The following is a 21,408-nucleotide window of genomic DNA, read 5'->3' as shown; positions in this document are numbered from 1 at the left end:
TTGGACTGGACTGCCAATACTGATGCTCTGTGTAAGAAAGGACAATGCCGACTATACTTCCTTAGAAGGCTGGCGTCCTTCAACATCTGTAATAAGATGGTGCAGATATTCTATAAGATGGTTGTGGTGAGCGCCCGCTTCTATGTGGTGGTGTGCTGGGGAGGCAGCATAAAGAAAGACGCCTCACGCCTGGACAAACTGGTGAGAAGGCAGGCTCTATTGTAGACAAGGAGCTGGACAGGTTGATATCCGTGGCAGAGCAACGGGCGCTGAGCAGGCTCCTGTCAATCATGGAGAATCCACTGCATCCACTGGAGCAGCTTCAGCGACAGACTGCGGTCACCGTCCTGCTCCACTGACAGACTGAGGAGACCCCACACTATGAGACTCTTCAATTCCACCCGGGGGGGGGTAAACGTTAATATTATACAAAATTATTGTCCATCTGTTATACTTTCATTGTTATCACTCTTTAATTTAATATTGTTCTTTACCAGTATGCTGCTGAAGGAGTATGGGAATTTCCCCTTGGGATTAATAAAGTATGTATCTATCAAATAATAACAATTCGTAAAGACGATATAAAAATGGCATCCACAAACGAAGTGATTAGTTCCTGTATTATGTTCTGTGGTCATACGTAACTTCCGTTTCAAAAGTGAAAAGAATTTTATATATATATCTATATTAATAAAAGGCAAAGCCCTCACTTACTCATCACTAATTCTCCAACTTCCCATGTAGGTAGAAGGCTGAAATTCGACAGGCTCATTCCTTACAGCTTACTTACAAAAGTTAAGCAGGTTTAATTTCGAAATTCTACTAGTAACGGTCATAACGGTCAACAACGTCCGCCATATTGAACTTTCTTATTTATGGCTCCATCTTCATTAAATTTGGTAAGCGGCTTCCCTGCACTAACCAAAACTGATGTACGTACTTATTTCGGTGGTATGACGCCACTGTCGGTCGCCATATTGAACTTTCCAACGTCACTAATTCTCCAACTTCGCGGGTAGGTAGAAGTCTGAAATTTGACAGGCTCATTCCTTACAGCTTACTTACAAAAGTTAAGCAGGTTTAATTTCAAAATTCTATACATAATGGTCATAACGGTCAACAACGTCCGCCATATTGAACTTTCTTATTTATGGCCCCATCTTCATGAAATTTGGTAAGCGGCTTCCCTGCACTAACCAAAACCGATGTACGTACTTATTTCGGTGGTATGATGCCACTGTCGGCCGACATATTGAACTTTTCAACGGTCTTTGTTACTTATGGGCCCATCTTCAAGAAATTTGGTACGCGGGTTCCCAACGCTAACTGAATCCTACTTACGTACATATATACGTCCATAGCTTGCAGCTCGGTCACCGTGTGAGGTGGCGTTGGGTTCCCCCATCCCATCGCCTCCCACGTTGTTGGCTGCCTGCCTATATAAGGCCGTCCGTCGCTCCAGTCTCTACATTCCCTTCCTTGCTTCGCCACGGGATTCACGTCTCCCTACTGATAACTACAGCCTTTTTATTTAATCCATGGCTTCTCCGTTGTTTTATTGTTCGTTTATTACGATTATAGTTATTGTGTAGGTATTTTAGACTTACTTTACATTGTTCAGGTACCCATTTTCTTTATCGTCCCAACCGTACCACCATTAACATGTCTATCGAGATGATCACCATCGATCAAAGAACTGTCACTTACCGAGTGGTTTCCATGCCCGGAGATGGCACCTGCCTTTTCCATTCTCTGTGTTACATATTGCACGGCCATATCAGGCTCACTCTTGATATCCGGAGGAACATTGTGCCTTATGTATTGAATGACTGGCACAGGTTCAAGGTGTGGACTGATGACGGTACAGGAGATAATTAGACTACACAGGAGCACTAGAAGAGTGAAATGCTTAAGCCCTTCACCTATGCATCTGCATGTGAGTTGATGGCTGCTGCTGAATTGTTCGGTTGTCACTTTCAAGTGTACCAAAATGGGCAAATATTTTACACCTTTGGACAACCGCCAATGCCTCTTAAACATCTTAGATTGACAGGTGACGACTTCAGTAGTGGACACTTTTGAGGTTTATGAATGTTTAAACTCTCCAAAGCTGGATGTGAAGTTATCGATGAAACCGTTTGTGTGCTTAAAATGCTTGACAGATGCCGAATGTCACTTCAACACAAGTCCTGCAAATACAGTCGTCATTGAAACAAACCATGAAACTCAAAGCGATTATGACAGCAGCAATCCAAGCTGTGAGATTTGAAACAAGATTACTGTTCACATGGCCAACTGTACGTTGTATGCTCAAGAGTAAGCTCAGCGCACAGCTTGGTCATGTTACAACCGGAGGGCCGAACTGACAATGTGGTATACAAAGAGATCCTTAACAAATAATTATTGGGATATTTTACCTCAGTTTAAAAAGGTTTAATTTTCTTCTTAATAAAAATTTTAAGGCAGTACTTCGCCGCTGCAAAGCGCGGGTATTTTGCTAGTGATATATAAGGCCTATAACTAAAAAAAAAAAAAAAAAGATCAGGTGAAGAAAACTGACAAACTGTTTCTAAAATTATTTGGATTAAAAATAAAAACCTGCAGCCAATGGTGTTCTCTTGTTACTGAACCTACAAATCACTGGCTCAATCAATTAGTTGATCAACTGATAGGTAAAACAGAAGGTTATTTATTCCAAGTTATTTTTTTTTTTTAACCAAAGCTCAAGAAATATAATCAATAACAGCTGCCGCCACCACCACACTGAAATACACACACATAGAGTTGAAACACAAGAAAACTTTGGACTCGGCGAAACACAAGACGGCAGTCCTAGTGAGGCATTATAAAGGGATACATAGGAGCATTTCTTGACCCATTTGTGCTAAATAATATGTTGGCTAATAGTCAAAGAGAGGATGTGCAGCTTTGTTCATAATGGCTGTTAATTCTGCATTGATTCTCTGGTCCACTACCACCTCCAGCAGGTCCAGAAGGCGACCCATAACTGAGCCTGTCGTCTTAATTGAGCTTTCCGACTCATTGTGCTGATATTGAAATGATGTTACGCATCAATCACCCCACCATAGACTGGCTACAATAAGAGTTATAGAACATGAACAGGATGTCACTGCTCACATTAATGGAACTCCTAAAGGGGGGAAAAAAGTCTACTCTGCCCTTTCTTACACAGATCCACTGTGGAAACCAAGAGAATTGTGGGACCTCATTATGAATATAATGTATCAGTGGGATTACCTATACACCTGGCTCTGCTGTAGACCTAATTGGACTTTGTAGGCTGTAATTACTGGTAGCTGTGAGTGAAGCTGCATGGCATTGTTGTCTTTGATTCATTATGGCCTTGGTTTGGCTTCTGCTATCCTTTGTGAGAGGGTGTGATTTTTTTCTTCTGTACTGCATAAAGCTAATTGCAACAGCCTTGTTTTCATTGAAATTAGGGTTGACATTTGAAAGGCCGGTGTACTCAGATCACTCTGTACATATGCATTAGAAAAAAGAACTGACTTGCTGTGCTCAAGCTTGGATTAGCCATTTGCCTCCGCTGAATAAACAACGGAATCAGTGAAGCAGATCACAAACAGCAGCTTAAACATAATGTGTGACTTTATTTATATATATATGTGACATGGGAACTTCACGAAAATTTTAGAAATGCTCCATCAATACGGTAATTTCTGTGTTAATGACTTACCTTGTGTTGTTTGTACTGATGGATCAGGAAATCATTTAATCTCAACAGACATTGGGACGGAACAGAGACTTCGCTCAAACAGCAACAAACAATATCAAACTGGCCCTAAAATACTTGTGTCAAATAATCCAAACGTCAGATATCCAGTCACATGCTTGTAACACCCCAGCACTTGCCTTTGGACTCAAAAACTGCCAAACAAACTACTGATGGGAAATGCTCATACATAACAGAAAAGCTAAACAAATGTGATTAAGCTTAAGACCTGCCTCTCTCCTCAAATCACTGGTCTGTCAGCCACCCCAGCAGTACTTCTGGTTTATTCATCAGCACTTTGTGAAGCTGTACCACTGACGTGACCTTCTGCACAAATACGAGGTGTGCCTTCCACCTGATGTCTTCACTTACCCTTCACTAACTTTCAATCTCTTAACTCTCAGAGGGCCAATTTGTGGGAGAGTATTTGTTTTAAAAAAAAAAAAAAAGGTTTACCTGTTCATCTTGTAATTATCTGTTGTGATGCAAGATTGTGCATATAACTTGATAAATGTTTTGTATGTCTTTATTTGTAATTTAGGCAAAGTAATGTAATTTAGTGTTACTTCGGTGAGAGGCATTCGCGTTTAGCCCCCGTTTATGACTTTTCTTTGTAATTTTATGACAGGATTTGGGGGGGGGATGTGTCTTAAACCAGTTTGATGAGTATTTCTTTGCTAAAGTCTTTCTCTCATCCCCCACACAAAGCCAGGTTAGCTTAACATACGGTCTTGGGGGGGTTGCAGGTGTTAAGATGTACTAAACTGCTCAAAAAAATTAAAGGAACACTTTGAAAACACATCAGATCTCAATGGGAAAAAGAAATCCTCCTGGATATCTATACTGATATAGACTGGGTAATGTGTTAGGAACGAAAGGATGCCACATCGTTTGATGGAAATGAAAATGATCGACCTACAGAGCCCTGAATTCAAAGACGCTCCAAAAATCAGAGTGAAAAAATGATGTGGCAGGCTAGTCCATTTTGCCAAAATTTAATTGCAGCAACTCCAAATTGTACGCAGCACTTTGTATGGCCCCTGTGTTCTTGTATACATGCCTGACAACATCGGTGCATGCTTCTAATGAGATGACAGATGGTGTTGTGGGGATCTCCTCCCAGATCTGGACCAGGGCATCACTGAGCTCCTGGACAGTCTGAGGTGCAACCTGGTGGCATTGGATGGACCAAAACATAATGTCCCAGAGGTGTTCTATTGGATTTAGGTCAGGAAAGTGTGGTGGCCAGTCAATGGTATCAATTCCTTCATCCTCCAGGAACTGCCTGCATACTCTCACCACATGAGGCCAGGAATTGTCGTGCACCAGGAGCCACTGTACCAGCATAGGGTCTGACAATGGGTCCAAGGATTTCATCCTGATACCTAATGGCAGCCAAGGTGCCTTTGTCAAGCCTGTAGCGGTCTGTGTGACCCTCCATGGATATGCCTCCCCAGACAATCATTAACCCACCACCAAACTGCTCATGCTGAATGATGTTACAGGCAGCATAATGTTCTCCATGGCTTCTCCAGACCCTTTCACTTCTGTCACGTGCTCAGGGTGAACCTGCTCTCATCTGTAAAAGCACAGGGCACCAGTGGTGCATCTGCCAATTCTGGTATTCTATGGCGAATGCCAATCGAGCTGCATGCTGCTGGGCAGTGAGCTCAGGGCCCATTAGAGGACATGGGGCCCTTGGGTCACCCTCATGAAGTCTTTCTGGTTGTTTGGTCAGAGACATTCACACCAGTGGCCTGCTGGAGGTCATTTTGTAGGGCTCTGGCAGTGCTCATCCTGTTCCTCCTTGCCCAAAGGAGCAGATACTGGTCCTGCTGATGGGTTATGGACCTTCTATGGCCCTCTCCAGCTCTCCTAGAGTAACTGCTTGTCTCCTAGAATCTCCTCCATGCCCTTGAGACTGTGCAGGAGACACAGCAAACCTTCTGGCAATGACACGTATTGATGTGCCATCCTGGAGAAGTTGGACTACCTGTGCAACCTCTGTAGGGTCCAGGTATCGCCTCATGCTACCAGTAGTGACACTGACTGTAGCCAAATGCAAAACTAGTGAAGAAACAGTCAGAAAAGATGAGGAGGGAAAAATGTCAGTGGCCTCCACCTGTTAAACCATTCCTGTTTTGGGGGTCATCTCATTGTTGCCCCTCTAGTGCATCTGTTGTTAATTTCATTAACACCACAGCAGCTGAAACTGATTAACAACCCCTCTGCTACTTAACTGACCAGATTAATATCCCATAAGTTTCATTGACTTTATGCTATACTCTGATTAAAAAGTGTTCCTTTAATTCTTTTGAGCAGTATATTTCTCCCATTGGTCTGAGATATGGCTGTCTGGATTGGCTGTAGGGGTTGGACAGAAAACCTATACATTTGCTTGCTCAACCACATTCTCTCTCTCTTACTAACCAACATATGATGAAGAAGCATCTCTCTTGCTAACCTGTGATGATGCAGAAGTATCTTTCTCTTGCTAACAACTGAAGAAGACCATCACACCATGAACTGAAGACAACACAATGAAGAGCACAGCTTCAGCCATTTTGAACAGACATGTGGCTAAAAGCTGAGCACCAATGATGCCTTAACTAGAGACATTTTAAGTAACTGCAAGTCTGTGTGCCACCTGAGTTACACATCACCGTTTTATCAGGTTGTATGGTTGCCAATATTCAAATGTACTTTGCATTTTGTTATTATTTATGAATATTATCAGTAATACATTATTTCATGTGTAATTTAACTCCTGTGTGTCTTTTTATTACATCTAATTGCCTGAGGTTATCGATATAGAAGGGAAGGTGGGGATAAGTTATATAAAATAATACATTATAAACAGTGGTAAGTCTGTGAGATTAGGCATTCTAAGGCTGCATATTAATAATACAATAGGGGAAAGTAGAGCAATACATATATATTACTCTACCAAGATAAAACATTATCTAACAAATGTCATCAATTCTGTGAACTTCTTCTGCCTTGATAGACTGCACTTTCATATAAACTTCAAATGTGGGTAGTGGTGTAATTAACTGACAAAAAAATAAAAGAGCTGAGAAATGGGGAGACGCAGTTGAGAGCAAAAATTGGCAATGTTTAACATGTATGGTGACAAATACTTCATAGACTGCCTATAATTGTAAAACTGTATTTATAAAGTAACAGTGTTTCAAGATTTTACAAAACAAACACTTAAGCACCTGCTTTATATTATGAGTTTCAGTATTTACATCTGAATATTCATATTGTTTATACTGTGTTCAGTTAATTCTCGTGCATGTGTGTATAAGTTATTTATGCTTGTATGTTGCAGCGTATGTGGTTATGTGTAGCGTTTCTATTTATACACACATACTTTATAATTCTTAATCTTGCTTTTATTCCTTACTATTAGCTGCTAATATATGTAAAGCACTTTCGTCAACTTTCAGTTTTTTTAAATGTAATAAATTAAGCCTGTCCATGAATTCAGCCTGCAGGTAGACTCTAACTGGGATCCTAAAGCAGGAACGGACTAGTCAGCTAGCCTGGGGGAATACAGGAGGCCAAGATGAATGGACCCCCCGCTTCCCCCAAAGTTGTGCTAAAGAGCTGGCACGTGGACAACAACAACATTTATATCTAGAACACATTTTCATACAAATAATGGAGCTCAAAGTGCTTTACATGATGAAGAAAAGAGAAATAAAAGACAAAGTAAGAATTAGAATAAGTCAACACTAATTAACATAGAATAAGAGTAAGGTCCAATGGCCAGGGAGGACAGAAAAAACAAAAAAACACCATCAAAAAAAAAAAACTCCAGACGGCTGGAGAGAAAAAATAAAATCTGCAGGGGTTCAAGGCCACGAGACCGCCCAGGCCCCTCTGGACCGACCTCCATTAGGCCTTTCTCCATTCATGCTGGACCAGAGACCAGCAAGCATACCGAGACAGGGATCCACCTGGTAGCCTATTCTCCAGGTTGTATTACTTTGTCACTCACATTGTACTCTTCTTATATTTTGGCCATATTATCTAAAATACATGAACAGATGTGTACATTTCTGTTCTGCTTGTTCTGATTATGTACACTCGCCTCAAATATTATTAGGAAGACCTGTTCAATTTCTCATTAATGCAATTATCTAATCAACCAATCACATGGCAGTTGCTTCAATGCATTTAGGGGTGTGGTCCTGGTCAAGACAATCTCCTGAACTCCAAACTGAATGTCAGAATGGCAAAGAAAGGGGATTTAAGCAATTTGGAGCGTGGCATGGTTGTTGGTGCCAGACGGGCCGGTCTGAGTATTTCACAATCTGCTCAGTTACTGGGATTTCCACGCACAACCATTTCTAGGGTTTACAAAGACTGGTGTGAAAAGGGAAAAACATCCAGTATGCGGCAGTCCTGTGGGCGAAAATGCCTTGTTGATGCTAGAGGTCAGAGGAGAATGAATGGGCCGACTGATTCAAGCTGATAGAAGAGCAACTTTGACTGAAATAACCACTCGTTACAACCGAGGTATGCAGCAAAGCATTTGTGAAGCCACAACACGCACAACCTTGAGGCGGATGGGCTACAACAGCAGAAGACCCCACCGGGTACTACTCATCTCCACTACAAATAGGAAAAAGAGGCTACAATTTGCACAAGCTCACCAAAATTGGACAGTTGAAGACTGGAAAAATGTCGCCTGGTCTGATGAGTCTCGATTTCTGTTGAGACATTCAAATGGTAGAGTAAACAGAATGAGAACATGGATCCATCATGCCTTGTTACCACTGTGCAGGCTGGTGGTGTAATGGTGTGGGGGATGTTTTCTTGGCACACTTTAGGCCCCTTAGTGCCAATTGGGCATTGTTTAAATGCCACGGGCTACCTGAGCATTGTTTCTGACCATGTCCATCCCTTCATGACCACCATGTACCCTCCTCTGATGGCTACTTCCAGCAGGATAACGCACCATGTCACAAAGCTCGAATCATTTCAAATTGGTTTCTTGAACATGACAATGAGTTCACTGTACTAAAATGGCCCCCACAGTCACCAGATCTCAACCCAATAGAGCATCTTTGGGATGTGGTGGAACGGGAGCTTCGTGCCCTGGATGTGCATCCCACAAATCTCCATCAACTGCAAGATGCTATCCTATCAATATGGGCCAACATTTCTAAAGAATGCTTTCAGCACCTTGTTGAATCAATGCCACGTAGAATTAAAGCAGTTCTGAAGGCGAAAGGGGGTCAAACACCGGATTAGTATGGTGGTCCTAATAATCCTTTAGGGGAGTGTAAATGTCTGGATTCATAAATGTAAAAGAAAGGGGAACGTTATTGAACTACAATGGCTGTCAATCCTGACATTGACCAGGGCTACAGATGGCGTTCTGTTAAAATCTTCATAGTAAAATGGAAAATACGATCATGCTAGGACCCCAATACGACAAAACAGGAAAGCAGAGACCATCTCTGCGAAATCTGGAGCAAGGAAGGCAGGCAGAAAGCAAATACCAGCAGAGACCTGATTGATTAATTAACTTACCACACTGCCTTTGTACTGTAGAATAAAACCCACACAAACTGGGCAACAACATATGAACTACACCAACGTGGCATCCCAGTGATAAATCAAGCTGGAATCTACAGTACAGCCAGGGACTACTGCAAAGCTACACGTCACAACAACGCCGTCCGTTATAGCCTGAAACATAGGCAACAATGGCAATAATTAACATAACAAAACTCTAGGATGACAAAATGGGGTCATCTGAGGATGCTACCACAAAAAAAACAGTTGACGACTCACATTTTTCTAACCTTTAGGATACAATAATCATATATGAGAAACAAAATATTGCTGTGTAACATACAGTGATCATAACGATGTTGTGAATGGTAATACATCATACATTTAAAGTGTTTCAATAAGTGCTCTTGCTTCAGGCAAGATAGGAGCCCGAGTTGCCTCGAAAGCTTGCATATTGTAATCTTTTTATTGAACCAATAAAAGGTGTCATTTTACTTGGCTTTTCTCTACAATAAGTGATAAGAAAATTCTTGAAATGTAACTGAAATGTTAAAAATGAAATGCAATATTAAAGCTGATTTATTTCTATTAATTCTGAATGTTCTTTGTATTCTGCCCAAAAGGCCCAAAGGACACACACACACAGTCTTAGTTCCATACAGGTAACCCCAGTATAAGCAGCAGTAAACCGAAGTGACATTTCATCTGCACATCGGTCAAAACAAAAGAGCCGGCATTTGAGAAAATCTTGTAATCCACTAGCACAAGATAATCAATGCAACAGTCGCTGCAGGCAAGAAAGGTTAATAAAAGAAACATGACTTGAAAATATCAGCAGGCTCATATATTAAACAGAGGCTGACCTGAGCAAATGTTTTTAAAATACCGCTAGCACTTCAGATTAACATCTGGAAAACTTTTAACTCGAGTGTTTTGAATGAAATGTGTTTTTTTTTCCACGCCCATATCAATCCCCCCTTACACATAGTGTACCAGATGAGGTTCACCTTATGATTTGTGTGTGCAGAGGGCAGGGCAAGAGCTCTTGGCCAAAATCTTGGTAACAAAACGTAACAGAGGCTGGCATCATCTCCCTCCAGTCTGTGGTGTACTATGGTATACAAATTCATCGATTAAGGACATAAGATAAGCCAATTTTTGTCTTTCATTCCAACTGATGGTGCGTTGCAAACATTAGCACTGCTTTTGAGAATCCGACAGCAAACGCAGTATAACTGAGGCAACATACAAACAGACATCAGGCCAATAATCCAAGCCGATTTCTGTCCCTCCTCTACTTGTCATATACACTGCAACAGCACAGTCATTCTTTTGTAACAGTTGCAGGGGTTGGGGTGGGCTGTGCTGTAAAATACAAGCAGATAATATGGATGACAATATTCAAATAGTATGTTATTATATGCTGTGCAAAACACAACAATGCAGACATAGAAACTGTACACAGACAGAGCTACTCAGACCGCGGTCTCTGAGCTTCAGCACCAGACCGGTGGGCACAATGGTGTTACAAGTCAGAGCTGCTATTGATGAACAGCCTCCTGGCACAGGTGGCTGTCTTATCCAGATGTCCTGGAGTACAGTGCAAGATGGAGGAGGCATCATCATTGATTGATTTGTTACGCCAGCATGCAAACTGAAGTGCATCTTGGGTAGCAGGGATGCCGTGGTTAATGTGGTCATGTTTGGACTCTCTACTCACCATTACAAATTGTGATATGCCGACTGTTGGAATGCATGCAGTAATAAAATCAATTATTTAATGCATTACAAAATGTGGTACACTGCAAACATTAGCACTGCTGTTGAGAATCCTAAACCAAATGCCATAAAACAGAAAGAAGTGACAAACTGTCAACATAACATAAAAAGAAACATATAGGAAATAAAGTAGTAGAGGGAGTAGTAATATCATGCGAGTCTATTAAACATTCTTGCCATCTGCTTTATTAACTCTTTTAGGGCGGATGTCAAATAAAGCCGACATCTCGGGCAGGGGGTGATAAAAGCTGTAAATGACAATAAAACTCACCATTAGGATATAGGTAGGTATATATGCTTGGAGGACTGTTAGACTCGTTGACTTGACGTTTGCACGAGTAGCACAGAGTAAATAACATCTAGAACAGCAGACATCGGACGAGAGGGCAATGACAATGTGCACAGCCAAATACGCTGTGCGTGTTATTTATTTTTTCCGCATTATTGCTGAATCAAACTCCAATTTTGATGCAAGTGATTTGGAGATCAAAAATGAACGTCAGGTACCTGCATCAGCTGACGCGCCAACTGCAACGTTCACCCTGGGAGGACTACACAGACCGATCCGTTGGAGGCAAGGTGGCAACTGGACTTCAAACAAGACTGCGTGCCAATGGACACTACGGATTACCAGCCACTCCACTAATTCATCAAGTTTTGTTTTTTTCTTTTTTGCCTTTGGGCTTGTGAGTGATGAGACAAACTGGTATGTAATGGGAATTTACACACTGTAAGGGCTCATGGAACATAAAAATATTTTAAGTTGGTTTGTGTGTTAAAGCATTGCTTTTTAGAAAACAAGTTTTTTGAAAGCTGGACAAAAGGAAAAAAAAAATTAGCCCTCAAAGAGTTAGTACTACACACGTGGATAAAATTGTTGGTATCCTTCAGTCAATGAAAGAAAAACTCTAAATGGACACAGAAATAACTTTAATCTGACAAAAGTAATAATAAATAAAAATTCTATGAAATTTAACCAATGAAAGTCAGACATTACTTTTCAACCATGCTTCAACAGAATTATTTAAAAAAATAAACTCATGAAACAGGCCTGGACAAAAATGATGGTACCCCTAGAAAAGACTGAAAATAATGTGACCAAAGGGACATGTTAATCCAAGGTGTGTCCACTAATTAGCATCACAGGTGTCTACAATCTTGTAATCAGTCAGTGGACCTATATATAGGGCTCCAGGTAGTCACTGTGTTGTTTGGTGACATGGTGTGTACCACACTCAACATGGACCAGAGGAAGCGAAGGAAAGAGTTGTCTCAGGAGATTAGAAAGAAAATTATAGACAAGCATGTCAAAGGTAAAGGCTATAAGACCATCTCGAAGCAGCTTGATGTTCCTGTGACTACAGTTGCACATATTATTCAGAAATTTAAGATCCATGGGACTGTAGCCAACCTCCTGGACGTGGGCAGGAGGAAAATTGATGACAAATCAAAGAGACGGATAATACGAATGGTAACAAAAGAGCCCAGAAAAACTTCTAAAGAGATCCAAGGTGAACTTCAAGCTCAAGGAACATCAGTGTCAGATCGCACCATCCGTCGTTGTTTGAGCCAAAGTGGACTTCATGGGAGACGACCAAGGAGGACACCATTGTTGAAAACAAATCATAAAAAGCCAGACTGGAATTTGCCAAACTACATGTGGACAAGCCACAAAGATTCTGGGAGAATGTCCTATGGACAGATGAGACAAAATTGAACTTTTTGCCAAGGCACATCAGCTCTATGTTCACAGACGGAAAAATGAAGCATATCAAGAAAAGAACACTGTCCCTTCTGTGAAACATGGAGGAGGCTCTGTTATGTTCTGGGGCTGCTTTGCTGCATCTGGCACAGGGTGTCTTGAATCTGTGCAGGGTACAATGAAATCTCAAGACTATCAAGGGATTCTAGAGAGAAATGTGCTGGCCAGTGTCAGAAAGCTTGGTCTCAGTCGCAGGTCATGGGTCTTGCAACAGGACAATGACCCAAAACACACAGCTAAAACACCCAAGAATGGCTAAGAGGAAAACATTGGACTATTCTAAAGTGGCCTTCTATGAGCCCTGACCTCAATCCTATTGAGCATCTTTGGAAAGAGCTGAAACATGCCGTCTGGAAAAGGCACCCTTCAAACCTGAGACAACTGGAGCAGTTTGCTCATGAGGAGTGGGCCAAAATACCTGCTGAGAAGTGCAGAAGTCTCATTGACAGTTACAGGAATCGTTTGATTGCAGTGATTGCCTCAAAAGGTTGTGCAACAAAATATTAAGTTAGGGTACCATCATTTTGTCCAGGCCTGTTTCATGAGTTTATTTTTTTAAATAATTCTGTTGAAGCATGGTTGAAAATCAATGTCTGACTTTCATTGGTTAAATTTCATAGAATTTTTATTTATTATTACTTTTGTCAGATTAAAGTTATTTCTGTGACCATTTTGAGTTTTTCTTTCATTGACTGAAGGGTAACAGCAATTTTGTCCACGTGTGTATATGAAGGTATTTTGTAATGCATGTAAGTAACAAATACATTTCAACAGATGGTGCACCAAAAGCATCAGCGCTGCTGTTGAGAATCCTACAGCAAACGCCATATAACTGAGCAAACAAACAAACCGACACTATGACTTAATAAAAAAACTAGTCTCTGCTAATCTCCTTCGTGTCCATTCAACATTCTGGTGTTCTGCTCTCATTCAAGTTGGGGACCCTGCACTTGTACAGCTCGTTGTCACACCCACTACACGACGAAACGACTCGGGATCCCGGTTGGCAACCCACCAGGCAGACATGCAGTCCAGTTCCACACTCCAGAAATGACCCTCTATCTGCCACAGCCAGGTGTTACGTGGGCGACCCCTTGGCCTGGTCCAGCCACTCGGGTCCCCAATAATGAGGATCTTCCGAGCCGATCACCCTCTGGGAAATGCGCCACATGGCTGTAGTGCGGTAAATGATGCTCCTTCACAATGCAGGTAATGTGCCTCATTCGGGACTCCATGAGCAACACAAAGTCAATCCAGTGGTACCCAAGGATTCTCCTTAGAGACACACATGAAGGAGTCCAGTCTTCATCTCAGGTCACTGGATAGCGTCCATGTCTCACAAACATACAGCAAGACAGGAAGCACCAGGACTCTACAGACTTGGACCTTCGTCCTTCTGCAGGTATCGGGAGCGCCACACACCCCACTCCAGCGACCTCATGACCCCCCAAGCTCTCCCAATCCGTCTACGGACTTTATAGGAAGAGTCACAGGAGACATGAATGTCAGTACCGAGGTAAGTAAACCTCTCAATGACGAGGTCGACACTCTCTCCGCAGACAGACACACTGCTGATGGCCATGCCCAAGAGGTCATTAAAGACCTGGATGTTGGTTTTTATCACGACACTCGCAAGTCCAGACACTCAGACTCCTTGCTCAGTCTCTTAAGCGCCACGATCAGAGCCTCCATTGACTCTGCGAAGATCACAGCATCATCAAGATCCGTGAACCTTTCTTCACCAACAGATGCCCCACTGCCACTGGACCCCACGATCTTGCCCAACACCCAGTCATTACAAGCATTGAACAGAGTAGGAGCAGAACACACGCCTGACGAACCCCAGAATCAACTGGGAAAAACGCAGAGGTCACACCTCCACCCTGCACAGCACTCGCAGTACCAGTATACAGGCCGGCCATGATATCCAGCAACCTCGAGGGGATCACGCGAATCCTCAGGATGTCCCACAGGGCAGCTCAATCAACCGAGTCAAACGCTTAACAAAAATCGACAAAGGCTGCAAAAGAAACTCTGCCGATATTTACGTTTGCGCTCCAAGAGAACACTCAGTGCCAGGATGTGGTCGATGGTAGACTTCTAATGTGTAAAACCAGACCGTTCCTGTCGCTGGTAGGTGAGCAAGTGATCACAGATCCTATTGAGGACGACCCTAGCAAAGACGTTACCCGCCAACGAGAGCAGTGTTATCCCCCAGTAGTTGCTGCAATCCAGGCCATCACCCTTCCCTTTCCAGATAGGGACGACAAGTCCCGTTTTCCAGTCAGTTGGAATGATGCCAGTCTCCCAAATGGAAGCTTGCCAGGAGGACAGCCTTACCACCAGTCTGGAGAAGTTCACCCCGGATACCACAGAGAGTGAGACTGGGGGGTTCACAGCCAATTGGAGGATCAGCCCCAAGGACCGTGGACCCTGAGATATGAGATATCCAACGTCCTAGCCAGAGGATCAGCTTTGAACAACTGCTCAGAGTAGCCAGCCCAGCGGGTCACAATAATATAGAAAAACAAAAACAGGAATAAATCATGTAAATAAATACTATATTATATTAGGAGCTATAAAAGGACACGCTGGCCTTCCCAAGTTTGGGACACTAATGAGCGAGTGTGTCACGAGTGACATCATATTTATGGCAGACTGCACTTCCACCCTGCTGAATTGATTTCAATTTGATGTCGCTTCTGGACTTAAGTGCTTGACTAATAGCCCAAGCTATGAAAAACAAAGAAAAACACATACCTTCTAAACATTTTTTCCGGAGTTCTGGATTTAATCCTCCTTGAATGATAGCAAAGAGATTTTGCCTTTCTGGGTTTTTATTGGCTTTGATGCATCGATCCAACCATCGAATAGATCTAAATATAAAACAAAACAGAAAAAAATGACAATGCTGGCCATCGGACCTTACTCCTTTTCTATGTTAAATAATGTGGTCTTATTTTAATTTCTTATTTTGTCTTTTTATAATTTTTCTTTTCTTCAGTATGTAAAGCACTTTGAGCTACTTTTTGTACGAAAACGTGCTACATAAATAAATGTTGTTGTTGCTGCTTCCATTCTTCACGTCTGCCGTTCATAAGCAGGACTCATACACAAAGTCTGTTTATTCAATGGTTTAAACTCTTTGACACCAACCCAAAACAGGTCTGACGTTGTCTTAAGTCATAGTGGTGGGCTTGTGTGTGTGACCGCAGACAGCCAGCTAGTGCTTTTACAGGAAGTAAACTGCAGCAATGATGAATGAGGACCGCAGGCGACCTGGACCTTGCAAACAGAAGAGCATCTCTTTTGTCTTTTGTACCACAACAGAATAGAGGAAAGGAAGAAAACAAAAATGGGCCAAAACTGAAAGCTGAATTTGCTGTATCTGTAAACCCTTTGAACAGCACGATATTCTGTGTCAAGAGAAAGGGGCCAGCATGCGATCCTGTCCCAGAAAGTCATCATGTAGGCTCATTATGCGACACACCCGGCAATTTCTAGTCATGTAAACTGACGTGGTCCGGTGACATGAAGGTTGACGATCTCTCCGACTAAAAGCTGTGTAAAGTGAACTTGGCTTAAGCTGACCTAGAAAAATCAGCATACATGGCACATGTTCAGAGGTTATTTTCATGTTGCTTTGTACAGTCACAGCACAGGCAGTGGAAGAGTTTGTTTGGGGTCAACACAGTTAGGTAAATGGGGGGACGTTATAGCCCAGTGCCTTAGCTGTATTAAATGAGAGCGCGGTAAGTCAAGGACCAAGCTGTTACAAGGTCACAAAGAGGTGGAAGCGGATCAAGTCTCAGTCGCTCCGTGCCATCATCTGCAGATGGATAGATGTTTACTGGTAACACGGCCGCACTTGAGGGGATATAAGCAATTCGTGACGGTGCACTGCAAGTGTGCATCAAAACAACCGGGATGGGTTTAAGAAAGAGGGGCGAGCGGATTGGTGTCCAAAGGGATACTCAGCCCAAACATGAGCGACTGTCAATCAGTTACGCAAACGGCTTTGTTTTTAGTAATGGCTGAGGAAAACAAACTCGCATTACAAGGAGAACAAAAATTCCTGGTACAATGGGTTTCAAACGTAACCCAAACTAAACAATAGGAAACAATTTCAAAACGTCAATTAAAAAAAAAATTTCTCATGTAAATTGCGATGTGTGACTTCCTCTTGGCAAGTAGGATGTGGAGGATGGACAAAGCTCACCTGGGAGGAGAGGAGGAGGAGGAGAAGGAAGAAAGAAAGAAAAGGAGAGGAAAGAATTGAATTTTGTTGTGGTGATGCCACTGCTAAAGGCTTTTCAAAAGATATTTGAGAAGTCAAGCAGAATGACCCCTTTTATTGGCTAACTAAGAAAGATTACAATATGGAAGCTTCCAAGGCAACTCGGGCCTCTTCAGGCAAGATGTAACCATTCAGAATTAATAATAATTGATAATAGTCAATCATAATTGATTACATCTTGCCTGAAGAAGGGGCCCGAGTTGCCTCGAAAGCCTGCATGTTGTAATCTTTCTAGTTAGCCAATAAAGTGTCATTCTGCTTGACTTCCCACTACACCCATAATGGATAACAGGGCACAACACCCTGGTACTGAAAGGTATTTGAGAAAGTAACCCATGATATTACACAAGGAGTTGTATTGGGGGTTTGAGGTGCTGCAACGCCCCCTAGAGGTCCAGCATACAATATTCTAATTAAAGGCATTTTCTAGTGGCGCAAAACACCTAATAAAAATGTAATATCCCAAAAAAAAAAAAAGAGATCCACGTTGAAATGACAGGACGTGGACCCCACAGCTGCACTTGTGTGCCTGACAGAGCCACGTCGGGCCTCCTGATCAAGACCGCCTGCCTTCCTGCGTGTGACCATCTGTTTTACTTAATAGCAGTGCGGACTTTATGAAAGTCCTTGAAAAGAGCCACAGCACTTTAACTCCACAATACAACCAGAGAAACAACTTACAGTACATTGTTATGTGATGGCTATGCTCGCACTGAAGCTCAGATCTTACTGTGTCACTCATTTTTAGAAAAGTATGAACAACACATGGGATCGCATCTTTTCAGACGGGACTTTGACCACTTTTATATGTGCAACTAAATTAAATTCAGACTAAGGGGGGTTCTGCCTCCTGTTCGCTTGACACCCAACACATGCGCTTACTTATTTACCAGATGTACCTCTTGCGACGAATCGTGCCTGCATTTGCATAAACACGAATATCAACTCTGTCTTTGATATCTCCGTCTTTCGAAACTATTAACACTGACAATTCGTCACGCTTTGGTTTATTAGATATGCGAGCATGATCTTTTGGATTCATACAGAAATCCAAGAAAACTTCTTTGTCCGTGTTTTTCAGATAAATTTTGTGTAAAGTGCGATACTTTTGGACATATGGATTTGTATCCATTATTGGCTGTAGAATTTCTAATACGTCTGATCGTTTAACTCTTTCGATTCTACCCTGTATCACGTCTCCGTGATCATAAATATAAACCTGACCGAATAGTTTTTTTTTTTTTTTAATTAAACTTGTCATAGCTTAAATTGTTGCGGGACCACAGAATCTCATATCGTATGGTCCTAAATTGTGTAAATCTACGTTTTCAGCATTGAATGATGCGAACACGAACAGATTATTGTAGATTCAGATATTTTGCTTGTAGTGTTTGTGGATTTCACTTTCACCAAATAACAAATCTTTTAAATTTCACAGATAGATAAAAGTAGTGTTTCTTCCCAATGAAGAGGCCTGATGGCAACACGAATTAGACAATCTACAAGTCTCTGACTTAAACCCTAAAGCCAAACAGTATCTACATACTTCTGTCATATCACCTATGTCCGCATATTCGATCTCTCTTCACTGTTCCGTTACTTTATCGAGTAATAATTTCTGATTGCTAGTGCGAATGCGATCTTTATTATCAGTTTTTTGAGACTTTTGAATTCTACTACTTCCATTATCTCTAACCTGCTCTGCATGTGTATCACAAGACTTGCTTCCAAAGGTTGTAAGTATGACGTGACTTGTCCGTCACAGGACATGAAAGCGTCTCTCTGTCTCTCTTCAAAAGATTTCTCTTCCAAAGATCACATCTCGTCGCCGGAAAAAAAGTCTCGTACTGTCACAAGATTTTTTTTTTTTTTTTAAATAATAGACAGATATGAGTAACTCTGGTATCAACTTCCATTTGTTAGCAGTAATGTGATCTTTACTATCAGTTTTTGAGACTTTGGAATTTTAGTACTTTCATAATCTCTAACCTGCTCTGCCAGTGTATCGCTCCAATGTTTCTGAACCTCTTTACGACGTTCCACTTTGTCTTCTAATCTTTGTCTTTTACTTCCAGCCCTGCAAAAATTTATCAGAGCTAAGAGCACAGGAACTGTGTCTGACAATAGCATTCAAACGACTGAGAGGTGAGTGGACCGCAGGCGTCGTTAATCTCTTGGCAGAAAGTCTCGTCTCGTGGGACTTGAAATTATCTTTCTGAAAAAGTCTCACCTCAGGATTATTTTTTTATATAATAGAGAGACATACGCAACAGAAAAGGAACTTGAATTTGAACAACTGAATATACATTCCCGACCGATGTTACGTCTCCAGTTACGCAACTTTTACCATATCTCTGCACTGAAAATAGAGATGGACGACAACACCAACTCAGCATGCCAATGGAAAGAGAATGAGGTAGTGGACTTGATTAACATTTGTTTTGACAGCCCAATTGCTGCGCACATGAAGCGTGGTGTTTCTCTCCCATGGGAATTGCGCGACCGCTCGCGATTTACCCAAGACACCCATTACAAATGGAATGCGCGGCTCAGTGTCTGGGTCACGTTCCATGTGGCAGTGACTCGCTAGAAGGAATCAACGGATTTGTACTTACACGGTAACCTCACACACCAAAGGGAAAGTGCAGAGTACAATGCTGTGACCCAAAGGATCCACATGATATTGTCGAGAAAGCTCTGGGTACGCCAACATGTAACGGGCTGTCGGCTAGCAAGGTGGTCGACTCCTGCTGTCCGCTCAACTCTTGGCTTAAATGGACTTTTGTTTGGCTTTTTCTGAGCTCTGCGAATTGAAAAGTTGAAATTCAGTAACTATGTATATTACTGATGCTGAGTTTAGAACACACAAGTGCATTCGGGCCTCAGAAGAGCTCTTTAATGCATTGTTCTCATTATTTTTAAGTGGCTTTTAAAAACCTGACAAATGGAAATTAATACAGTAGCTTCATGAGTGAACTGCAAAGAATTAGTGGCTGCTATATACAGTATACCTAATTATTTGCACCTGTATTTGCACTTCATAATTGATTTCCTTTTTTTAAAAAACATTGTTTAGACATTAAGAAAGCTCTTGACAAGCACAAAGAAAAATAGTTTTGAGGGAAAAAAAAATTGACCATAACTGAAGTTCCATTATCATCCGAGATAATAAGTAAAAGCAGCTGTAGGCTTATTATTAATTTATGAATAAGCTCAGAGTTCAAAGATAAGGTCTACTCAAAGTTAAATTAAAGTCAGTAATTAAGTCTCCTTATTATGAAACCTTCCAAATATAGATGTTCTGCAAAAATCACCCATACTTTTAAAACTAAAACTCGGCTCTTGTTAAAAAGGTGGAAATCCAACCTGTGCATCGCCTCCTCTACGCGCGGCCCACTGACTGTGCTGCTCACCACATCATCCAACTGCATCATAATATCTGAACCTAAAAAGACAAAGGAAAAAAAAAAAACGAGGCTGAAAGTAGAAGTAAAAAATGTGACATAATATACTTAATCTTTTAAAACACAAGCCCAGTATCTCTACACATAAACCAGAAGGTGAATATTGAAAACAGCATGAGGGAAATGTGAATTAAGGTGGTACAGATTTCATTACAGACATGAGGTATACAATTAGTGGACTGCATCCATACCAAAGAGCACAAAGAAGAATCAGGTTAAGATTGACAAGCAATTTTCAACTGTACTGCCGAGGTGGTTTCTGAAGCGACAGCTCTGAATGTGCTTGACAGCTGGGCGTCAAAAAAACGTTGAGCAATGCCAGAAAAATCAGAGGAAAGCTACAGGATTGCAGAGCAAACTGTTACAGCTCGGTATCGCAACAAAGAGAAATTCAGAGGACAAAAACAGATAACTGGGCTGAGCAAGGATAAGGCAATGGGGGGGGTTTAATCATTACAATACTCGACGGCAAGCCCCAATATCTGCCTTTGATTCTTCACGTGACATTAAGCAACCTGACAGTGCTACGCGTACGTTTGCATGTGTGTGTGTTTATGTGTATGGACAGACAAACACGTGAGCCTGGTGAGTTGTCTTACTGTGACGGGGGCAACAGAATGAGTGCAACTCGGGCACAAACTCCATTTCTGCAGCGCTCAAGGATGAATGAGATTTGTGACATCGAATTCAGGAAACTATGAATTCAGTAACTAGGGACGAGTTGACTTGTGTGTCGCAAGAAATGGTCTACCGTCTTGATGTCTGATGCTCTGCACAAGTTGCTCATGTTGAGTGCATGCAACCTCAAGGACCACAGGACCAA

At 41.8% G+C, this 21,408-nt stretch overlaps 1 protein-coding gene across 1 annotated transcript in view; it reads right to left on the bottom strand.

Annotated features, from left to right (window-relative positions):
• qtrt1 (queuine tRNA-ribosyltransferase 1) overlaps window positions 1–21,408 on the bottom strand; it is a 64,305-nt gene that overhangs the window by 29,421 nt on the left and 13,476 nt on the right. The window contains exons 4-5 of the mRNA XM_039772499.1: window positions 20,488–20,566; window positions 15,585–15,700 (exon numbers count right to left, since the gene is read on the bottom strand). Coding sequence (XP_039628433.1) covers window positions 15,585–15,700; window positions 20,488–20,566 — 195 coding nt within the window. The remainder of the gene's footprint in view (window positions 1–15,584; window positions 15,701–20,487; window positions 20,567–21,408) is intronic.

The sequence above is a fragment of the Polypterus senegalus genome, chromosome 12, assembly GCF_016835505.1.
Source record: "Polypterus senegalus isolate Bchr_013 chromosome 12, ASM1683550v1, whole genome shotgun sequence".
NCBI classification, from domain to species: Eukaryota; Metazoa; Chordata; class Cladistia; order Polypteriformes; family Polypteridae; genus Polypterus; species Polypterus senegalus.
This window is presented reverse-complemented; position numbering and strand designations above follow the sequence as displayed.